General features: G+C 35.2%; 1 protein-coding gene across 1 annotated transcript in view; it reads left to right on the forward strand.

Annotated features, from left to right (window-relative positions):
• The window catches only part of adcy2a (adenylate cyclase 2a), a gene marked incomplete at its 5' end in the record, with an annotated part of 286,803 nt that overhangs the window by 256,651 nt on the left and 8,894 nt on the right, over positions 1–21,258 (forward strand). The window contains 8 exons of the mRNA XM_079837559.1: positions 678–815; positions 8,535–8,645; positions 11,606–11,790; positions 13,920–14,004; positions 18,606–18,764; positions 19,175–19,321; positions 19,579–19,686; positions 20,255–20,369. Coding sequence (XP_079693685.1) covers positions 678–815; positions 8,535–8,645; positions 11,606–11,790; positions 13,920–14,004; positions 18,606–18,764; positions 19,175–19,321; positions 19,579–19,686; positions 20,255–20,369 — 1,048 coding nt within the window. The remainder of the gene's footprint in view (positions 1–677; positions 816–8,534; positions 8,646–11,605; positions 11,791–13,919; positions 14,005–18,605; positions 18,765–19,174; positions 19,322–19,578; positions 19,687–20,254; positions 20,370–21,258) is intronic.

Raw genomic sequence — 21,258 nt, forward strand, 5'->3', positions numbered from 1 at the left:
CACCTGGTGCAGAACACATATAGTTGTCATTGCTATATTCCCTATCTTTTGGAGTGCAAGGACATTGCAAAAATAAGTGAGTCTTTAGTTTGACTCAATGAAAGCATCTAGAAACAATAGAGCATGCTTTATATATTAGACAGATAATCCTGCATTAAAAATCTAATTGGTATTGCTTCTTACAGTAAATAGCAGTAAAAATATATAACAAATTTTAGAGCTTTACATGTTGGTCATGTTCATTGTGTGTACATTTTGGAAGGTCTTATGCTTATTTAATACTGTGATAGTTATGTTGACTCAGCTCCCACAGCTTGAGTAGGTTGCTTGATTTTTTTTCCGAAGGCTTCAACTATTGGGAGATTTCCCAAATGTACAAGAAAAAAATGGTGCATGAAATATGATGAATCATGAATTTATTCTCCATGCACCATGACCTTGTGATAACCTTGCGTCAGTTGAGGATTAGTTATACAGATTTCCTAAGGCATACCACAATAATACAATTCATCCCACCACATAATTTAGTACTGCACTAATGGAATATATCGTATATTTAAATACATTTATATAATAAATTCTTCTTTAAGAGTTAAGAGACGTTCTGTTGAATTCTATGAATAAAAGATTTTACTTATGCTCTCTGTATTATTTTCATTTGAATTGACCAACACTAGCATTGCAATAAGACGTCCTCCGCATCTTGGCTCTGGATCCTTAGATCCTCCGGAATCATTGCCAACAAGCCCTGGCCACGCATCACCCTCACCATGGCAACCACAGCCCTCATCCTGATCATGGCTGTCTTCAATATGGTATGTCAACCACAATGATACAGGAAATTTCATATGAATACTTTTGTACTTATGGTCATACAAATAAGACACTGAGAAGCTTCCTAATTGGATCATACACATTACATTAGGGGCATTGACCACAGGAGTCTGACATGCGTTATTGCAGAGTTTCTTGGCAGAGATTTGTGTCCATCTGCGCCTTGACTGCAGAGAGCAGTTTGGCCTCCAGTTTTGGCCATTCCATTTGAGGCATATGTCACTGTTTGTAAACAAACATCAAAACAAATTTGTCAATGTTAATCTTGTATTTTCCTGTCCTACAGATGTGTGTTTGGAGGATCTTATTTTTTGTAATAAACTAAATGATTTGCCCTATATAATAGAACAGATAAACCTTTCAAAAATGAATTGCATTATTTTAAATCTGAATCATTGATTTAATACATTGTTCATTTATTTTTCATTTACTAAGTAGGGGCAAATTAAGTCACAAATTACAATCAAATTTTGAACATTACTGTTTTATGTATAAAAGATATTGGATCCACTTTATATTAGGTTGCCTTAACTAATATATTTAAATTAAAATTAATAATTTGATACAATGCACTTATTGTGTAAATACATGTTTTTACATTGTACTTACATAAAAAAAAATTACCTGCATGTAATTACATCTGTAATTAAGTTCTGTAGTTACATGTATAATGACATTGTTGACCATTCCCTTACACCTAACCCTACCCATAAACTTAGCCTACCACCACACCTGTCCCTAACTTTATCCGTATCCCATCTCAATATGAAACATTAATGACGTTACATTACAGTATAACTGAAAGCTGCCAATTTCAAAATTTATTAGGCTTTAACCCTCTAGGGTTAAATTTTTTAAAATAAAAAATGTAAAAAATGGTAGCTTCATCGGAATAGTACGAAACTTGGTGACTTTATTGGTACTTGGTATATGAACACACAAAACAATTGGGGACAGGATTTGAAAAGTCTAAGTGGTTGAGAAAATTTTTTGTCACACTCAGGGTCTTCGAGTCAAAAATGACCCCCATAGGAAATGAATGGGAAATTGGCAAAAATATGAAAATACAGAGATTTTTGTGCGTACAATCTACAAATCAGCCACGATGCAGAAACAAAAGCACACAACAGTGAAGGGGTGAATCTCTAAAACATCAAGAGCAGGGCCGGCTCTCTTTAGTTGCCCTAGGCGAGATTGAGTTTTGCGCCCCCCCCCCCCCTTTAATTGTTAAGCCAACCGGCAACTATAGTTGCCACACTGTAAAAAATTGTGCTGTAAAATAATGGTAATCTACTGGCAGCTGTGGTTGCCAGCAATATACTGTTAATTTACAGCCCTCTACTGTTTATTTACAGCTCTCCTTTTTTACAGTATGTTACCGTAATAATACCATGAAAGGTAACTCTTTTCATTTGAAAAACTGATTGCTTCAAACAGTTATCATTTTAAAACTAGCATTCATATGGTGTTTGTACTGTAAACATTTAATTTGAGTCCACTGAAAAGGAACATTTCTTAATATAAACTGCAAACACGTAATGTGTAGTAGTGAAAGTAGATGACTTTAACTTCAATTTTTACAGTTCATCGCTAGCAATAGCACACATGTATGTGATAAATTACTCAACAAACAGCTCATAACTGCATTAGCAAACACAGTCGCTGACTTTAAATAAAGCATCAAGCAGCATTTCATCAGTGTTTCTCTGCTCATCCTGGACTGAAGCACAGGCTCAACTCTCCAGCACAATGGTGACCCACAAAACAAATTAATTCAACTAAAAGATCTCTTCTATATCATCTTGTGCAACAACACATAGAAACAGTTCATTTCAATATTTACTCTCCTTATCAGTTACAGACTTTGCACAACTTTTTTCTATTAACTTTCACTACTATTTCAGTGAAAATATCTTGATTCATCTGGTAAATCTGACTGTTACGTTTAACAGTATATTACTGTTTTTTCTTTGATTTTACGGTAATCTACTGGCAGCTCTGGTTGCCAGTAAACTGCTGGTTTTTTTACAGTACTTTTCCGTAAATTAATTTACAGTTGTTTACCGTTAATTTTCATCTAATTCCTTTAACCCTTTAAACTCCACAGCAAAATCTTCAGTTTTAAATGAACACTTATATGTGTCCACACTACAGAGTGTTAGAGTAATTGAAGCATTGTTGAAGTTATTGAGATAATTAAGATATTAATTAAGTGATAATTGAGAATTAGTGATGAGCACCTGCTGTTAACAAGCAGAACCACTCAAGGAAAGAGAAGTACAACTGACTTCAGCCACAGCCTTAGATGAAATCAACTGAAAATAAAAGAAGACATTAAAGCAGAGGAGGATTAAACAACTCCACAAACAGCATTACCAGCTTCACTTATTACTCACCAGATTTACTTTATTTCTGTCAGACATCTACAGAAGCTCTTATAGAAAATTAACAGATCAAATTAACTTTTGATGTTTAAATGAAAATGTTTGGTCACCATTATGGGGATAAGTGTTTGCTTCAGTTGGGCTCTTGACCCTTGACTTTGTAACAATAGTTTTTCTTTGGCTTCTATAACTGTGTGTTTCTTAGACACATTTGTTGTAGCAAAACACTTGTGATCAGGTGTTATTGATTGTGACATAAACATAATGAAATGCTTGGTTCTTTCATCTCATTCATTGTCTATTCCCTAAACAAAACCTTTTTTTTTAATATATACATCTCACGTTACCCTTATTTTTCATTACCAAAACTGTGACAATTTGTAAAATATCAAACAGTGATTAGGAATCGGTTATGAAGGATTTTTAAACTCTTGAAATACATAAATGGTTTGTACTATGGTGCCCTTTAGACTCACATAGACATGAAGAATCCGCATATGAATCTCAACAATGGTGACAGTCAAAAAAAAAGATGAACAGATCAACTCTGGACATCACAAAACACTACCAAAAGTCAACACAAAAACAACACCAAAAATAAAGGTAAATATTAAGATTTAAAGAAAATAACCAGGCTATTCATCAGCAAAATTTATTCATGCCGCAATGCATGCTGGGAGTCATGGATGATTTTTGCACAATGCCTGTACTCAGCATGCATTGCAGAATGAAGCTTTTGATTGTTACCATTGTTGAGATTCATACGCCGATTCTTGATGTCTATTTGAGTCTGAATGACTCTGGTATTCAAAATGTTTTGACCACAAGCTTTTTTCCTGTCCTTAAAATTATCTAGTTGTTGCAACACATATGGAACTTATGCTGTAAAATTATTGGGTTACCATAAAATAAAACTTCATCTATATCATTATAGATTAGATTATGAAGAAGCTCAGTGAATCAGACCATTAATAAATAGTCAACATGATCTTTTTACATTTTCTTTCGGCTTTGCATGCAATAACAAATGTATTTAAAACACACAGTTTGAGCAGCTATAGAAAAAGAGTAATGTTATTATGTCATGGTTCAAGAGCCCAACTAAAGCAAACACTAATCACCATAATGGTAACGTCAAAATAAGTTCTGTAGACGTCTGACAGAAATAAAGTCAGTCTGGTTAGTAATGTGTGAAGCTGGTAATGCTGTTTGTGGAGTTGTTTAATCCTCCTCTGCTGAGATCTTCAGAGATTTAATATCTTCTTTTATCTTCAGTTGATGAAAGCAACTTTTTTCTGTTCATGTAATTCTTTCCTTCGGTGATAACAGCAGGTGTTCATCAGGTGTTTGAATTCACTCACTTATTTTCGCTCACTATCAGTAAACTAGTGTAGGGAATAGTGAATGAGGGTATAGGGTGTGATTTGGAGCACAGCCTCTGAGTGTCGACTTTGAGCACTGTTAATTCACGGTATATTCCTGTAGGCTATTTTCTCGAAAATTACAAATATTACCCAGAATGCATTGTTTTCTACGGTATATTACTGTTTTAATGGAAAACAGCATTTTACTGTCAAAATTTCGCCGTTTTTTTACAGCATTTTTTTACAGTGCAGTGTATAGTTGTCATTTTCCTTCTGTAAGTATTTTTCTAGATATTATCCATGTTTTATATCTTAATGAAACACAAGCAGACAACCAAATAAAGGATTTCAAGAAAAAAAAAAAAGTATTAACTTCCTTCCTGTCACATGAGACTGCCAACTTCCTACCCCTACTTCCAGGGAGCACAACGAAGGCAAACCCTCCCAAAGAAAGGTCATTTTCATGTTACTAATAAGTATTTTTTGTTGACATATCTATAGGCTATCAACATAATAATGAAGGTCTCTAGAATCATCCAAACAAAACAAATCTTACAACAGATCTATAGTTTTTAGTATACTTAGTCAAACATAATAAATTTGATTATGAATAAAGATTGATCTGTTGAAAGCAGTTATTTTGAGTAAGATGCTAAATGACATTGAAGGGGTGCATACAACATATTTGCCCACCGGCAACTATAGTCGCCACAGATTCAAATACGATTTTCAAGAAAAAATACAAAAACCTGGGGAAAATAAAATGCAGAACATGCCATTCAGAAAAAAATTGGGCACAAATGGGTTAAGTATTTATAAAAACTATATAAACAAAAATGCTCCTATAGTTACTCGGACTTAAAAAGCGAATTATGACTTAAATGATACACTCTAATAAATTGCACATACAAAAATGCTACAAAGAACGTTGGAGGATATTTAACAAATTATGACTCAAACTATGGATGAACAAACAAAAATGCTTTTATAGTCACTCCAACACTTAATCGAGAAAATTAAGACTTGAAGGATCAACTGCAATAAATTGGTCATACACAAATGCTAGAAAGAATGTTCAAGGATATTTACCAAATATTAACTCCATAAACTGTGCAAAAACTCTCTTAAGCACCTGTAAAGACACTTAAGCAAATTATGACCCATAAACTGGATTAACTATACCCTCTACAAACAAAAGTGCTATTATGGATACACTCTACTTACCACTACAAAATTAAAATATATAAGTTCTTGTAACTCTATCCCTATCTTAAATAATAAAAGATGAACAGTTGTTTCTGGCATTTCTATTCACCTTCAAAATTGACGCAGCATTAAAATTTGGCTCGTATGGATTTCCTTATTGTCAGTGAAATGCGTAGTAATATGTAGATAACTAGCTTGCTAGTGATAGCTTAGTGACAGCAATAAAACGTCCAATGCCGTCCAATATTAGTTGATAATATCGATAATACGAAGTAAATTTATTTCGTTTGACACCTTTATGGCTGAGATGAGAAGACTTACCTCTATACTGGCTTTCTTTTGATCATCTGCCTTTCTCTTTTTCCGTCCCTGTACACTCAAGGGTTTAGACCGCTTCATTTTTGAAGAACGCGCCAGTGCTGAGCACTTGCCTGACCTAACGCCTGAACGCCTGTGCTCGACAATACTCACTTTCAATTCAATCTAATAATCAGGTTAAGTAATTAAACGTGCAGCTGAGGGGGCGCCCAAGGATGATCATGTTTAATAAACTATGTTTTATTTCGCTTGTTTTAATTCTTTGCTTAATGGGAAGTAAGTTTAAGGGTGCCACTAGAGGGCGCCTGGCTGCGCCCCCAACACATTTGTCGCCCTAGGCAACCGCCTAGCTCGCCTATAGCAAACGCCGGCCCTGATCAAGAGTGCAAAACAGACATTGCAAAAGCTAATTTTGTGAAAGAGTTACTGTTCATTGAATTGTACAAAAAATTATTTTAATGAAAATGTTTATTATAAAAGGTTAATAAAAACATTTTATGACTGAAAGAAATGCATTTTTATTAAGTTACAATTAAAACAATGGGTAACAAAATGTTTTCCATTTGTTCTTTTTCTAATGCAATGTCCAGGTTTGATTGTACAGTATTATAAAGTAAAACTGGCACTTCAAATTACCTTTTAAACCAACCAAACAAACAAAATACTTGACAAAAATATTCTTTGAGAATCTCTTTTTAGATATTAAAATCCACAACCTGAAAAAATAGGCAAATATGTGCATAAACAACTAGAATTCACAAGCCTTTCTACAGATAGCTGTAAATCCATCTAGTGGTTAAAATATGATATTGCATGATTATAATGCTCACTGCTTCCACCAGATGGCACCAATCTGATTTCAAAAATGTTTTTTTTATAGGCCTAGTCTCTACTTTAACCTGAAATACAGCATTACAAAAAAAATTTATATATATATATATATATATAAATTTTCTATTATATTCAATGGGAAAAAAATGGATCATAATTATTGCATAAATATTAATTATTATCATAAAATTCTCTCAAAAAACTAAAAAAAGAAAGAAAAAATATTATTGAACAAAAATACATTTAATTGATTTTACTGAAAAATTTAATAATAATAATTGATTTCAGGGGTCGGGTCACTTTTGACCCGAAGGTCCTGAGTGTGACTGGAAAACGAAGAACCTCAGAGGGTTAAAAAAACAACTTTTAATTTAAGTGAACTTAAAACAATCTTTAAATAAACCCATTATAATAAATGTTGTATTTACCTGTGACCTTCCCTGTTAGACAAATACAGAAATGTAATAGTTATCAAACACCTTTCTTAACTGCATAAATAATAAATTAAATATACATAGTTTAATCATCTTTTCTCTGTTACCTTTGTTCTTTGATGAACATTAATGACAGATATCATCAGTTCTGCTTTCACTTTATGATCGCCCGCTGCCGAACATGACGCGGATCTGACGCACTGTCAAGCGCATCTCATTTTCTCACGTTCATTTAAGAAGTTATTTAACTCATTTAAGACTCCTATTATGAGAATACTCGACAAAACTGGCATTTTGGCAACATTCTCTGTGTTGTTTGTTATTGTTTATTCAAGAACGAAAGAGAACTCGATGTGTGCACGAGACTGGTGCAACTAGGGATCTGAGACGCACCCACACAGACAGGACATTGACATACAGTGCGTTCTCTTCTATCTTGTCACGCTTAGATGGTTTAAAAGCATTTACATAAATAAGAGCGTGATCATATAATGTAACGCTAGGCAAAAATGTATATAAAAACAAACGCTGCGTTAATTGCGTTAAATATTTTTAATGCTTTAAAATGAAAAAATGAATCGCCCGCGTTAACGCGTTAATTTGACCAGCACTAATTTAAATGTTTGCCATTGGAATAAAAAAAAGAAAAAAGATACTACGATCTTAAGATTTTACATTTCCCTATGACATCATTGAAAAGAACAGCAGGTTGCTTTGATGTAGCTTAATGGTCAGATTTACTAAACAGGGAAAATTAGCATGAGAGCGCAATTCCACAAAAGCGCTGTTAGGAGTGGAAAGTTCTGCACGTGCCCTACTGACGACACACAAATTCAAGAATACAGACACAGCCCATCTACTAAGAGCAGTGCACAGTAGCATCTGGTTTGAAGACATGCTTTATGGGCGGTAAATAGTGGCGCATATACCAGTAAATCGACATTAGTAAAGGATCCACGCCTTTTCAGCACATATTTTTCACCTCATGTCTTTAGTAAATCTTTAGAGGGTTTGCGCTGGTGCACACTGTTAGGTATTGGTCCCATATGCGATAACTAGAAATAAAACGGCGTGTGTTTTTGTTGTGGTTGTTTTTGTGTGTGTGTGTATGCATTTTTTGAAAACAAAAAGCATTCATAATGTTCTTCAATAATTTCTTGCAGTTCTTTGTAGAAGACAACCTAACTTCCACAGATGCTGTTTATAATACATCAAATGAGACACTTCTTCAGCATCCCATATCTTACCTGGACAAGAACACATTCTACCTTCCTGTAAGTTAAATATAGTGCTATGTGTCCTTGAAAGCAATTTACTTAAAATGAACTTATAAAGTGCAGTTCTTGACATGATGACCTCATTTAGTTTGTGTATTTCATGCATGGAGAGTAAATGTGGAAACTAAGGTCCCTGTAATACACCCGGCGCAATGCAACGCCAGGCACAAGTGTTTTTTTTTTTTCTAGTTTCAGCCCGACGCAATTATCAGTTTCACGTCCAGTGCCATGTTGTCTAAATGGCACATGCACTCGCTCCCGTCTGTTTGCCCATGGCTGGTCTGAAAACGAGGTGTGTTCAGGCGCATTGTTTGACGCGTTGCTATTTTGTGGCAACTGAAATTGACTGCGCCATTGACCAACAAAAAACATATTTTGTGATAATATTATGCCTGATCGGTGTATGCCAAGAGTCAATATTTTGAGTGTTGACTCTTCATAACCTCTGCAATTCGCTCTGGCATGCTGGATGTAAGCTTCTGGGCCAAATCTTGACTAATGGCAATCTATCCTTGCCTTATTAGTGCTTATAGTTGATCACAATTTGTGAGTTCCTGCTTGTCCACTAGTCTTTTGAGGATTGACACCAGGTTCTTTATGGGATTAAGTTCTCCGGACTTCTTTTCTTTTTGACATTTGATTTTCCAGATGTCCCAACAGCCAAAAGGGGGCTTCATCAGAGGAAATAACTTTGCAACAGTCTTCTGCTGTCCAATCCTTGTACATCTGCAGAATTGCAGTATGTCCTTAATGTTTTTCTTTGAGAAAAGTGGCTTCTTTGCTGAGTCTTGGCCTCGCTGTGCATGAAGATGCTCTCACACCCTCCTGCTCCTTTGGAGTTAACCATTGCTCACACGAGATCACAATGATTGGAAGCACTTCTTCCCTCCATTTATAACAATCAGTCTGCTCTTATAATCCAATCAGAATGATAGAGTGATTTCTCCTGACTAGTTCTTGTTCATACTTTCCCATATGTTGATTATATGATTAGTGAAATTATGTTAGCTGGTAATTTTGTGTCAAGGCCACAAAAACAAAAACTTGGGTTTTTGTGATAAAGTTTTTTTTTTCTTCGGCCATAACATATACACAGATCAGGCATAACATTATCTTCCTTATCCTGCTGAAAGAGGCCACATCCACCAGGGAATGCCGTTTCCATGAAAGGGTGTATATGGTCTGCAACAATGCTTTGGTAGGTGGTACGTGTCAAAGTAACATCCACATGGATGGCAGGACCCAGGGTTTCCCAGCAGAGCATTGCCCAACGCATCACACTGCCTCCACCGGCTTGCCTTCTTCCCATAGTGCATCCTGGTGCCATGTGCCCCAGGTAAGCGACACACATGCACCCGGCCATCCATGTGATGTACGAGAGACTGTTGATTCATCAGACCAGGCCACCTTCTTCCATTGCTCCGTGGTCCAGGTCTGATGCTCACGTGCCCACTGTTGGCAATTTCGGCGGTGGACATGGGGTCAGCATGGGCACCCTGACTGGTCTGGAGCGATGCAATGTGTATTCTGACACCTTTCTATCAGTACCAGCATTAAAGGGATGGTTGCATGCAATTTCAGTTCAGTTTTTAGTTAGTGTAACTTAGTTTCAGTAACTTTAGTTAGTGTGTAATGTTGCTGCTTGAGCATAAACAGTATCTGCAAAGTTACTGCACTGAAAGTTCAATGCAAACGGAGATATTGTCTTTAAAAGTCATGGCAGTTTATTGCCTACAAAAACGGCCGGTTTGGACTACAACAAGCTTCTTCCCGGGTTGGTGACATCATAAACCCTTGCTATTAACATATACACTGCCCCTGCGAACACGCAACAAAGTGGGCGAGGCCACGTCGCAGTCATTACGAAAGAGAGAGAGAGCTGTTGCAGAACTATAAACTACATTTGGCCATCTAACCAATCTAAGACCATTGCGTTTTTCGGAGGGATGGGCTTCATAGAAGCAGGAAGCAAACGAGCCGTTCAAAAGGACGGTGGAGACAGCGGTGTGGAATAAAGGTAAAATATAAGAAAAATACGGCGTTTAAAAAAAAAAGAAGTATACAGACATGTTATACTGCGCCCCATAAACACAACTAAGCCTAGAAAAAAAACACGGAACCACCCCTTTAACTTTTTGAGCAATTTGAGCTACAGTAGCTCATCCGTTTGATCGGACCACATGGGCCAGCCTTCATTCCCCATGTGCATTAATGAGCCTTGGCCGCTAATGACCCTGCGCCGGTTCACCACTGTTCCTTCCTTTGACCACTTTTGATAGATACTGACCACTGCAGACTGGGACACTAGAGCTGCAGTGTCAGTGTTATTCACTTCACCTGTCAGTGGTCATAATATTATGCCTGGTCGGTGTATAACATGCATACAATAACATTCTTCATGTAACAGCTAGTAGTTACTACAAGCTAGTAGAAACTACAAGGATTAATTTGAGATCCTTTGACATGTCCAATTTGATTGTAGATTACTCAGTCCAGTTTTTGCTAAACAAGATAGTTTAAAGAAAACCCTTTTGCAACATGTGGAATAACTGTCAACAAATTAATTTCAGCCAAAGAGTTATTTGTTAAGCATATACTTAATGCATAGCTTTTCCCCCCATGCCATGGAAAACTATTCAGTGTGAAGGTAATTTTGCTTGTTGTTATAGGATTATCATTTCATGATTAATGCAGCTTAACCCATTTTTCAGGGATTGAATTACCTAATTGCACAATGCTTAAATCATTCTGATATAGAACATTTATCCTGCTGCTTCTGTTTTTTTTTTATTGCTTTTTAAAAAAAAAAATGTACTGGTACTAATAATTGGAGATCCAGTAGATAGCAAACTGGTTTGTTTTTTATTTAAAAATGTTTAATGAGAACATACTTTTTTTTTTTTTTTTTTTTGTTAAAAAAAACAATGTTTATTATTTCTGTGTTTTTCTGCCATTAGTATTTTATCTACAGTTGCATTCTGGGTCTGATCTCCTGCTCAGTGTTTCTGAGGATCAACTATGAGCTGAAGATGCTCATCATGCTAACAGCCGTGGTGCTCTACAACATAATTATACTTCAAACACATGCATCTCTGCTGGACGAGTACAGCAAGTTCCTATACAAAACAGAAATCCTGGAAAGGTGAGAGTTTGTTAAATTAATACATTATGGTCAAAATTATGTAGAGACCAAAATAATACACCAATATGTGGTTGAGCATGTACATTAATATAAAGTTAGTCTTTCCTGTACAACTAAATATAAGAGCTTCCATTCTTTTGGGTAGTCTTTGCAGTAGATATTGTGTAAAGAGGCATTGTCACACAGGGACAGAAAACGTCTCTCCCCAAACTGTTGCCACAAAGTGCAAAGCACACAGTTATCCAGATGTCATTGCATGTTCATTATGATTTGTTTTCACTGAATTTCACTAGGGCTAATTAAGTAGGAGGGAGTGTTCACATACAGAACTTTTGGCCATGTATATAGGTTGCATACCATAGTAATTGTATCAACTTTAACATTAAATCTCTCAAATTGTTTCAAATGTTGGCGGAGGGGTTGTCTAGCCTGGCTCCGCCCTCCTACGTACTTCCGCTCAATTAAAATTTTCCTTCAGTACTCCGTCTGGGACTGCGGTATTTATATATTTTTAGGTTTTCTCAGATCAAATTTTAACCAGTCCATATCAGCGAACAGAGGGAGTGGCTGAGAACGATGACGTTGATGCCGTGCGCTAGTTTGAGTTGTAGTTAAGTAGTGGCAGCGGAGAAAGATGTGAGCGAAGCCATTCATTCCGTTGTGCCGAACATCTAGAAGTTAAAGCCGGAGCAAGAACAATCTTTGCTGAGTTTGAGTTTTGTTGGTGGCCATGATGTTGTGGACCTCCTCCCCACAGGGTTCGGGAAAAGTTTGATTTTCCAGCTCGCTTGTATTTCTTTAAATGCTGGCAAGTATTTACAGAACATCTCGAAGTTAAAGCTGGAGCAATAACAATCTTTGCTGAGTTTTGAGTTTGAGTTTTGTTGGTGGCCATGATGTTGTGGACCTCCTCCCCACAGGGTTTGGGAAAAGTTTGATTTTCCAGCTCGCTTGTATTTCTTTAAATGCTGGCAAGTATTTACAGAAGCAATATATTTCATCACCGCTCAAAAAATTAAAAGAAGAAAAGCACATAAACATTTGAATTGGGCCGTTATTTACGGTAGCATTTATTCTTATCATACCAAGCCTATGACATTTTATTTGCAGCATACAATCATGTTACGGACCATGTGAGCAGTGCGTTCCCAATCACAAAACTCTCCCCTCCACCGTGAATAAATCATAATCCGAATGCATGAGTTTTAGCTTTTATCACTGAGGTGGAGTGCACTTTTATTTTTACGGACTTCCATGTGAGAAACAAAAGGCGAACGGCGCATGACATACGTCACGACCAAATGTTAGCGATTAGTTATGGCAGATCCAATAATTTTAAACTTCAACAGAGTCCCCGCCTTCAAGGAAGTAAACGCTTGTCAATGGAGAGTGGCCAGACTCTGAAACATGAAATGTACGAGAGTCTGGTAAGATCAGGCTAGGGGTTGTCCCCCTCTGTATAAATCATGTTCCTGGAGGGTGGGGTCTTTGTCCCCCTCAGTAGAAATCGCATTCCAGGGGGCAGTGCAAACCACTGTGAAGGGGTAATCATAGGTAACCATGTGTATGCCTCAAACCATCAGAATTTGTAGTGTAAAGAAATTCATACAATTATCTAAAAACTCTTGCCCCCGGTTTCACAGACAAGACTTAAGCTAGTCCCGGACTAAAATGCCTATTTGAGCTGTTTTAACTGAAAGCAACTTGCACTGATATATCTTAAAATATGTCAGTGCTATTGTTTTGTCTCAAGATGCACGCCAGTAATGTTTTTTCTAAGGCATTTTTATAAAAGCGACTTAAATATCCTAATTAAACTCAGGCCTATAATCCTGGCTTAATCTAAGCCCTGTCAGTGAAACCAGTCCTTGATGTTTAGGTCCTTTATTCCAACAAAATGGATTTGCTTACATTTTCCTGAGGATTACAGATTTTGTTCTAGAAATCAGAGAAGGATGTTGAAAATAAATCACTGTGAACCAGCACAGACACTTCCTGTTAATTGACAGCTGGGGTGGACATGGTCTGCTGGCCATCCTGGGCTACAGATGACATGATTTGTTACAAAAACACAAGTGATGCTGACAAGCCTTATATCTCTCTGTCTCTTTTTCTCTCGTCAAAACAAGGCCAGGAGTACTGAAAGACTTAAAGACAATGGGCTCCGTGTCTCTCTTTATATTCTTCGTCACCCTGCTTGTTCTAGCTAGACAGGTGAGTGTTCTTTTTATAAGACAAATCATTCATGGATTACAACAGCTGGTGAAATAGTGATCATTTTGTTAAACATTAATTTGCACATTGTATGTATGTAAATGTGCTATATTTTTAAATGCACTTTCCAGTGTTGGGCCACCATTCAGAATTGAAGAACTGGCTTCCTTTCTCACAAAAATGAAATTGGAAATAAATTGGCATAAGGTGCTCAATTTGTTCAGTACTTTCAAAGCAACAGCCGTTATACTATTTAACGTGATATTCCGTATGTTGATGAAATGTAATGACATATTATTATTTAGAACTACAGCAGTAATGAATTTCTTTGACTTCCAATTCAATTTTACTTTCCAATTTAGCATGCGGAATTATAATTCTGCATCCTATTTGTTTCCTCAAGTCCAATCCAATGCAAGTTTGGAATATTAAAAAAAGTATAAACAAGGAATAAAATGCTATATATGGTTGAGGAAGGCAGACAAATTGAGCAAATATATCTGATTTTTGCCATAGTTTCTAAAGTATTTTAGCCAGGAGAGTCCATGCAGTAAAACCACAATGCGTGGCAATTACTACAGTCAATGCGTGTTATTAAGAACATTACAAAATTATGTGCAAAAGTTATTTTAAAAGTTATTATTGATAATACCCAGAATGAACATTCTTCATTCAGCAGACACGTTCAGTTTTTAATTGCAGTGTTTGTTCTCTAACTGAACTAAATTATTTTATTTCTATAAAAATGAAAACGACGGTGGGGTGGTGCCGTGGTGGGCAAGAGATGTAACCGGTAATTGTGGCTTGGGAGTGGCCTCGTAGGGCAGTGAGGCAAGTGCATTCTGGGAGTTGTTGTCTTTCATCCATATCTGCCAAAAATACATTTTCTGGCTTTTCTCAGTCTACAGTAGAAGGCACCAACTTATAAAATAATTTCACATTTCTACTACATAAATTACACAATTTAAATACACATTCATCTTTCCATCTGTGAAGTACCCCTTTAAATGTTTCACACTTTGCAAAAAATTGAGTTGGATTGAATTTTGTCAGATTTTAGGAGCACAACTTAAAGAAAACAGTTATGAAGTAAGCCACTGAAGACATTGATTTCATGGGTGTTCCAGTACATGTGGTTCATTTGTATTTCAACATGAACACTGTACAGCATGACCATAGTCAAAACTTGTTACAGTTATATTTTTTATAGGGTAGCACATTCGTGTGATTTTTCATCCTCCTGTCAAAATGCTCACTAGTCTTCCTTGTCCAGTCATAGTCACTATATATAATGCTATATAAATGAAGGTGACTTGACTGTACTTTAAAATTATTCTGTGGACATTGTGACCATTCATATCCTGTACATGAGTAACATCCAAAACCGACTGACCAGATTTAGCCATTTTAACAATATCAGTAGCGGTGTGATAGTAGAAACAGAAAATGGACAGATTGATATTCAGGGCCACTCTCCTCGGGGTGTTTGTCCAACCTCTCTCATTCATGTAATTTCAGACAAACGTGTTGTTTTAATTCACTTCTTTATTAGTCTGTGTTTTTCCTTCATGTGGCTTATGTTACAAATCGACCACAGATCCCTCTCGGTTTATTAAAGGAACAAGAGTGCCGTTTTCTATACCTACTAGCAATCAATTTTAAGTACCCTTGGGTTTGAATTGCGATGCTCTCAAACCAGACAAATAAATGTAACCATAATTAATGTGTTTTATTTATGGTTTTATAATATGTGTTCACTGTATGAAGATTGTTCTCCTTATTGATCAGTGTTTTTAGACTAACATTTTGCAGGAAAACATTTTTATTTATCATGAATATCTGCATTAATTGGCTTTAAATAACACACAAGCAATGATACATTTGTCCAATTTAAACATACTGTGTAAACATTCACAGTGCAGGTTGAAACAATTATGCGAATCCATGTCTAATGACTAGTATGTGAAGTATGTTAGATAAACACTTTTTTGCTAGATTGGTTTGAGGATTGACACATGGAAAGAAAATAATAGTGGTTTAATTTCTAGCACACAAAATATATTATTATTATTATTATTATTATTATTATTATTATTATTATTATTATTATTATTATTATTATTATTATTATTATTATTAGATGTAATCCACCAAGAAATTAGAGCCAATAAAGACTAGTTACAAAAATATAATTCAAGGTAATAAATAATTACCTTGACACCGCAATAACGAGTGTACAGCTGATGTTCACACAGCGGCTGTCCGAATTTGCTCACTTGTTTTCATTCACTCCTTCAAGTGAACTTTATTCGTGGACTAAAGTAGGGAATAGTGATTGAGGGTTTAGGAGGCGATTTCAGATTCAGCCCTCATTTTGTGGTATGTTTTGTTAGGACTCTTATGTTGAAATTTGTTCTCTGTTTGTCGCCATAGTTACCCTCATTGGTCAAGTCAAGTCAACTTTATTTATATAGAGCTTTTTACAATGCAGATTGTTTCAAAGCAGCTTCACAGTGCTAAACAGGAAAATAATGCAACAGAATTTTATTCGGCTGTACAGCCGCTCCGGAGAAAACGGTGATGTCATCTAGCACATTTCAATTATCATACAGTGACAGTGTGGGTATTAGATCAGTAATTAGATCAGTAATTTAGTTTATATGGTTAATTTAGTTTACTAATTAGATTTATTTGGATATTTAGTTGAAAATTTTGTGTCCCCAACTGAGCAAGTCAAGCCAAAGGCGACCGTGGCAAGGAAACCAAAACTCCATCAGGTGGCATAATGGAGAAAACTAAACCTTGGGAGAAACCAGGCTCAGTTGGGGTGCCAGTTCTCCTCTGGCCAATTAACAAACAGCGTACGATTATTATTCTGGCAACTTTAGTTTCATTAGTTCCCTTTACAACAAATCACCTGTCCCTCCTCATCCTCTTTGTTAGTCTGTCTATTTTACCTCTATGCTTCAGTTGTTCTTTGTCGGTCGTTGCTTCTGTATGTGTGTTCCTGTTGTTGCTCCCCTGTTTCTGTGTGGATTATTCATTTGGTTTTGTGTTGGATTATCTGCGTTTGTGTTTCTCAAATAAACTTGCTGCATCTGGATTCTCACTCTCTGCCTCTTTCCTGCTCACACATATCACTCTGAAGCATCTTTTTTATAAGCACAAAACCAGTCATAAGGTGCACGGGTATATTTCTGGCAATAGCCAACAATACATTGTATGAGTCAAAATTTTAGACATTTCTTTTATGCCAAAAATCAAGGATATTAAGTAAAGATAATGTTCCATTAAGATATTTTGTAAATTTCCTACCGTAATATATATATATATATATATATATATATATATATATATATATATATATATATATATATATATATATATATATATATATATATATATATATATATATATATATATATATATATATATATACTGTATATATATATATATATATACTGTATATATATATATATATATATACTGTATATATATATGTAGTAGTAGTAGTAGTAGTAGTAGTAGTAATATGTGTTGCTAAGGACATCATTTGGATAACTTTAAAGGCTATTTTATGTAATTTTTCAATATTTCGATTTTTTTTTTGGCACTCTCAGATTCCAGATTTTCGAATAGTTGTATCTTGGCCAAATATTGTCCTAACAAACCATACATCAATGGAAATATTATTTATTCAGCTTTCAGATGATGTATTCATCTCAATATAAAAAAAAATACCTTATGATTGGTTTTGTGGTCCAGGGTCACAAATAATAAATCTGATAAATTAATCAGATAAAATAATTTTCGATCTTCTAATGGTCATGTCTTCATGTGATACGAATTTTCAAAATGCGATACTACTTGCGTTTTCTGTCTCCCGCATTCACATGCAAATCAATGGGTATCAATGGAGCGAAAAGTGTAGTGTGACTGCCCATTTATGATGAAGAAACAGTATTCTGAGAGGGTTTACCATATATGACATTTGATTGAGAATATGTATTGCAAACTTTTGGAGGTTATTGCTGCCAAAGAAAGATATTAAATCAAAGTAATTCAAATACTTTTCCCACCATGCACTGTGAATGACATGAAAATATAAAATTGTTTGTTTGTTATTTGTTTATCTATAGCCGTGATCATTTTATGATCAATTTATCCAGAAACTGAGTTAAATTTAGTTTAAGTTAGAAGTGTCATATTGCATGTACTGTGAAAGCAAATTATTAAAAGAGAAAAAAAAAATATTTGTGTTCAAAAGAAGAATGAAACTCATAGAGGTTTGACAGAACTGATGACAGAATTTTCATTTTTGGGTGAACTATCCCTTTAATAATATTTTACAATATTGCTGTTATTGACTGTATTTTTGATCAAACAAACCCAGCCTTGGTGAATATAAGAAAAAAAAAATCCAAGCTTTTGATCAAAAATGCAAAATTGATGAGGTTGATGGGGTCAGCTTATGTTTTAAAAGCATCATTACGTATATGTATAAGATTTTCTTTTAAAAATAAAGATGCTCTGTGTGGTGTTTGTAACTTAAATAGCGCTGTGACCTCCAGTCTCTTTACCTCTGTGTCCTCTTGTAACAGAATGAATATTACTGTAGGTTGGATTTCCTGTGGAAGAACAAATTCAAGAAGGAATGTGAGGAGATAGAGACCATGGAGAATCTCAATCGCGTTCTGCTGGAGAATGTTCTGCCAGCCCATGTAGCAGAGCACTTCCTGGCCAGGAACTGGAAAAACGAGGTGAGAATGTAGATGGAAAGAACAATTTAAGATCTAAGATGTATTGCAATTTTAGAAGGTATGCATCCAAATTCATAACATGTTGAAAATAGATTCTGTACTTCAAAGGCAGCCCAAAGGTGCCCTGCAAAATTGTAATATGTACTAATACCTTTATACTGGCTTGCATCATGCTTAAAAGTATGTACTTGGTAAGCGCAAACAAACTTGTGATTCGATTAAAACACATACGACTATAACTTGAATTTAGATGCTTGGGAGTGATTGACAGCTGCCAGGAGTTGTTTTCTTGTGGAAGGAAAGGAAAATCGTTTGAAATTACACTTTTAAAATGTTTTCTTTTTGTTCAGCTTAAAAGTCAGTCTTCAGATATTTTATACCTGAGCTTCCTTTTCCTCTGTGAATGACAGGATCTGTATCACCAATCATATGACCTGGTGTGTGTGATGTTTGCTTCTATCCCGGACTTCAAAGAGTTCTACACAGAATCAGACGTAAACAAGGAGGGTCTTGAGTGCCTCAGACTACTCAATGAGATCATTGCAGACTTTGATGAGGTAACGTATCGCTTTCACTTCTTCATGTATTTTGTAGAAAAAAAGTTTTCTTTTTTTTTTACTCTTGAATTTTTTCCCATTGAAGTGTACTTAGAACTTACTGTAGTTTGCTATGGAATTGCGTTCATCCATGAAATTCGTCTTATTATGTCAAAAAAGAAATGTTATTACCATGATGCAGTCCTTTTTTGCAAAGCAGTTTTGATGGTTTGTTTGATGTTAACTCTGCTAGGGTTATGTTGTGTTTTCATGTGTAGTTGCTGTCTAAGCCAAAGTTCAGTGGAGTGGAGAAGATAAAGACCATTGGAAGCACATATATGGCAGCCACTGGGCTTAATGCCAGCCCAGGGCCAGAATATACACAGGTATCAGGAATGTATTGAATCAATCAATCACTTAATTAATCAATAGTCTGTCTGTCAAATTATACAAATGTTTCATGGGAATCAGACCTGATTATTTTTTACTTGGTCTAGGCCTACTTTTATTCATCTAATATAATTTTCTTTTAATTCTTGTAAAATGTTTGGAGTCTAACATGTGAAGGAAGTCATTCATTGTTTGCTAACACTTTTATTTCAATATTTGACTATAGGCATTCTACTAACTATAAGTAACTTTGCAACTACATGTCAACTACCAGTCATTCAAGTATTAGTAGACTGTCTGCTAAAACACTTTATTTTGATGGTCCCCTCAGAGATGTTCTACTGACTATAAGTAACATTGCAAATGCATGTCATCTTATTCTATAAACCAGAACCCTAACATAAAAGTCTATTAATAATATAATGAAAGTTAGTTGACATGTAGTTGCAAATTAATGAGAGTTAGTTAATATGAAGTTGCAAAGTTACTTATAGTTAGTAGAATGTCTAAAGTGGACTATCAAAATAAAGTGTAACTCATTGTTTTTGCCGTTCTCGTTTGTAGGAGCATGACAGGCAGTACATGCACATTGGTACCATGGTGGAGTTTGCCTTTGCACTGGTGGGGAAGCTTGATGTCATCAATAAACATTCCTTCAATGACTTCAAACTCAGAGTGGGTGAGTGAAATTAAAGTGGAATTAAATTAACATTTACTGATCTATTATCATTTTGGAGATTGCAGATTTATTAGCAAACTTATATAAAACTCTATTAAACTGTGTGAATTTCTACGCATATTTTAGTATATGTCTATTCAACCATTTTCACAGATTTAAATCTGAGACAACATTAGTATTATAGCCTTCATCTATCACTCCTACTGATATAAATGGCTAATCTTTTAGAAAGTGCTATTGCAAATATTTCGGCCTATATCTACAATAAGACAAATAAAAAGTCTTTTGATAACTTTTCGTTAGGGGCATCATTAGATGGTGGACACTTAATTTTGTGTAAATGAGACAAACAGCCTACACTGAAAAAAAATGATTAGTTGAATTTACTCATTTTTTTTTATCGTAAGTGGTTGCAATCAATTTATTTTATCTCAATTTAAACAAAAACGCATGCAATTCCCATAGAACCAAATCATTTTTTTAAATTAAAATAAAAAAACTAAATTTAAATTATTTAAACGAGCACAAATTAATTATGCTTAATTTAATCGGGCCATAATAATTTTTGTTCAGTGTAGGACAAGTTTAGGCATTTTTTGGCCATACAAATGATGAGATGATAATGATGTTGATGATGACATTGATCCAAAACAGACATCTAAATCAACAAAAGAATGGATTCAGCAAAGAAAGATTAACGGCCCAGCCTGAGCCCAGACCTAAATTTAACTGGATCTGGAACGTTTTTTTCATTCTCAAGTTAAGATGTGCCAAGTTGACAGACTCCTATCCAAACAGACTGAATATTATTTCATGGGTGTGCACACTTAGTCTACATACAACAAAAAAGTTGGGACATTTTGTAAAATGTAATAACATAGAGAATCTG

The sequence above is a fragment of the Gobio gobio genome (assembly GCF_949357685.1).
Source record: "Gobio gobio genome assembly, chromosome: 15".
In the NCBI taxonomy this organism is placed as follows: domain Eukaryota; kingdom Metazoa; phylum Chordata; class Actinopteri; order Cypriniformes; family Gobionidae; genus Gobio; species Gobio gobio.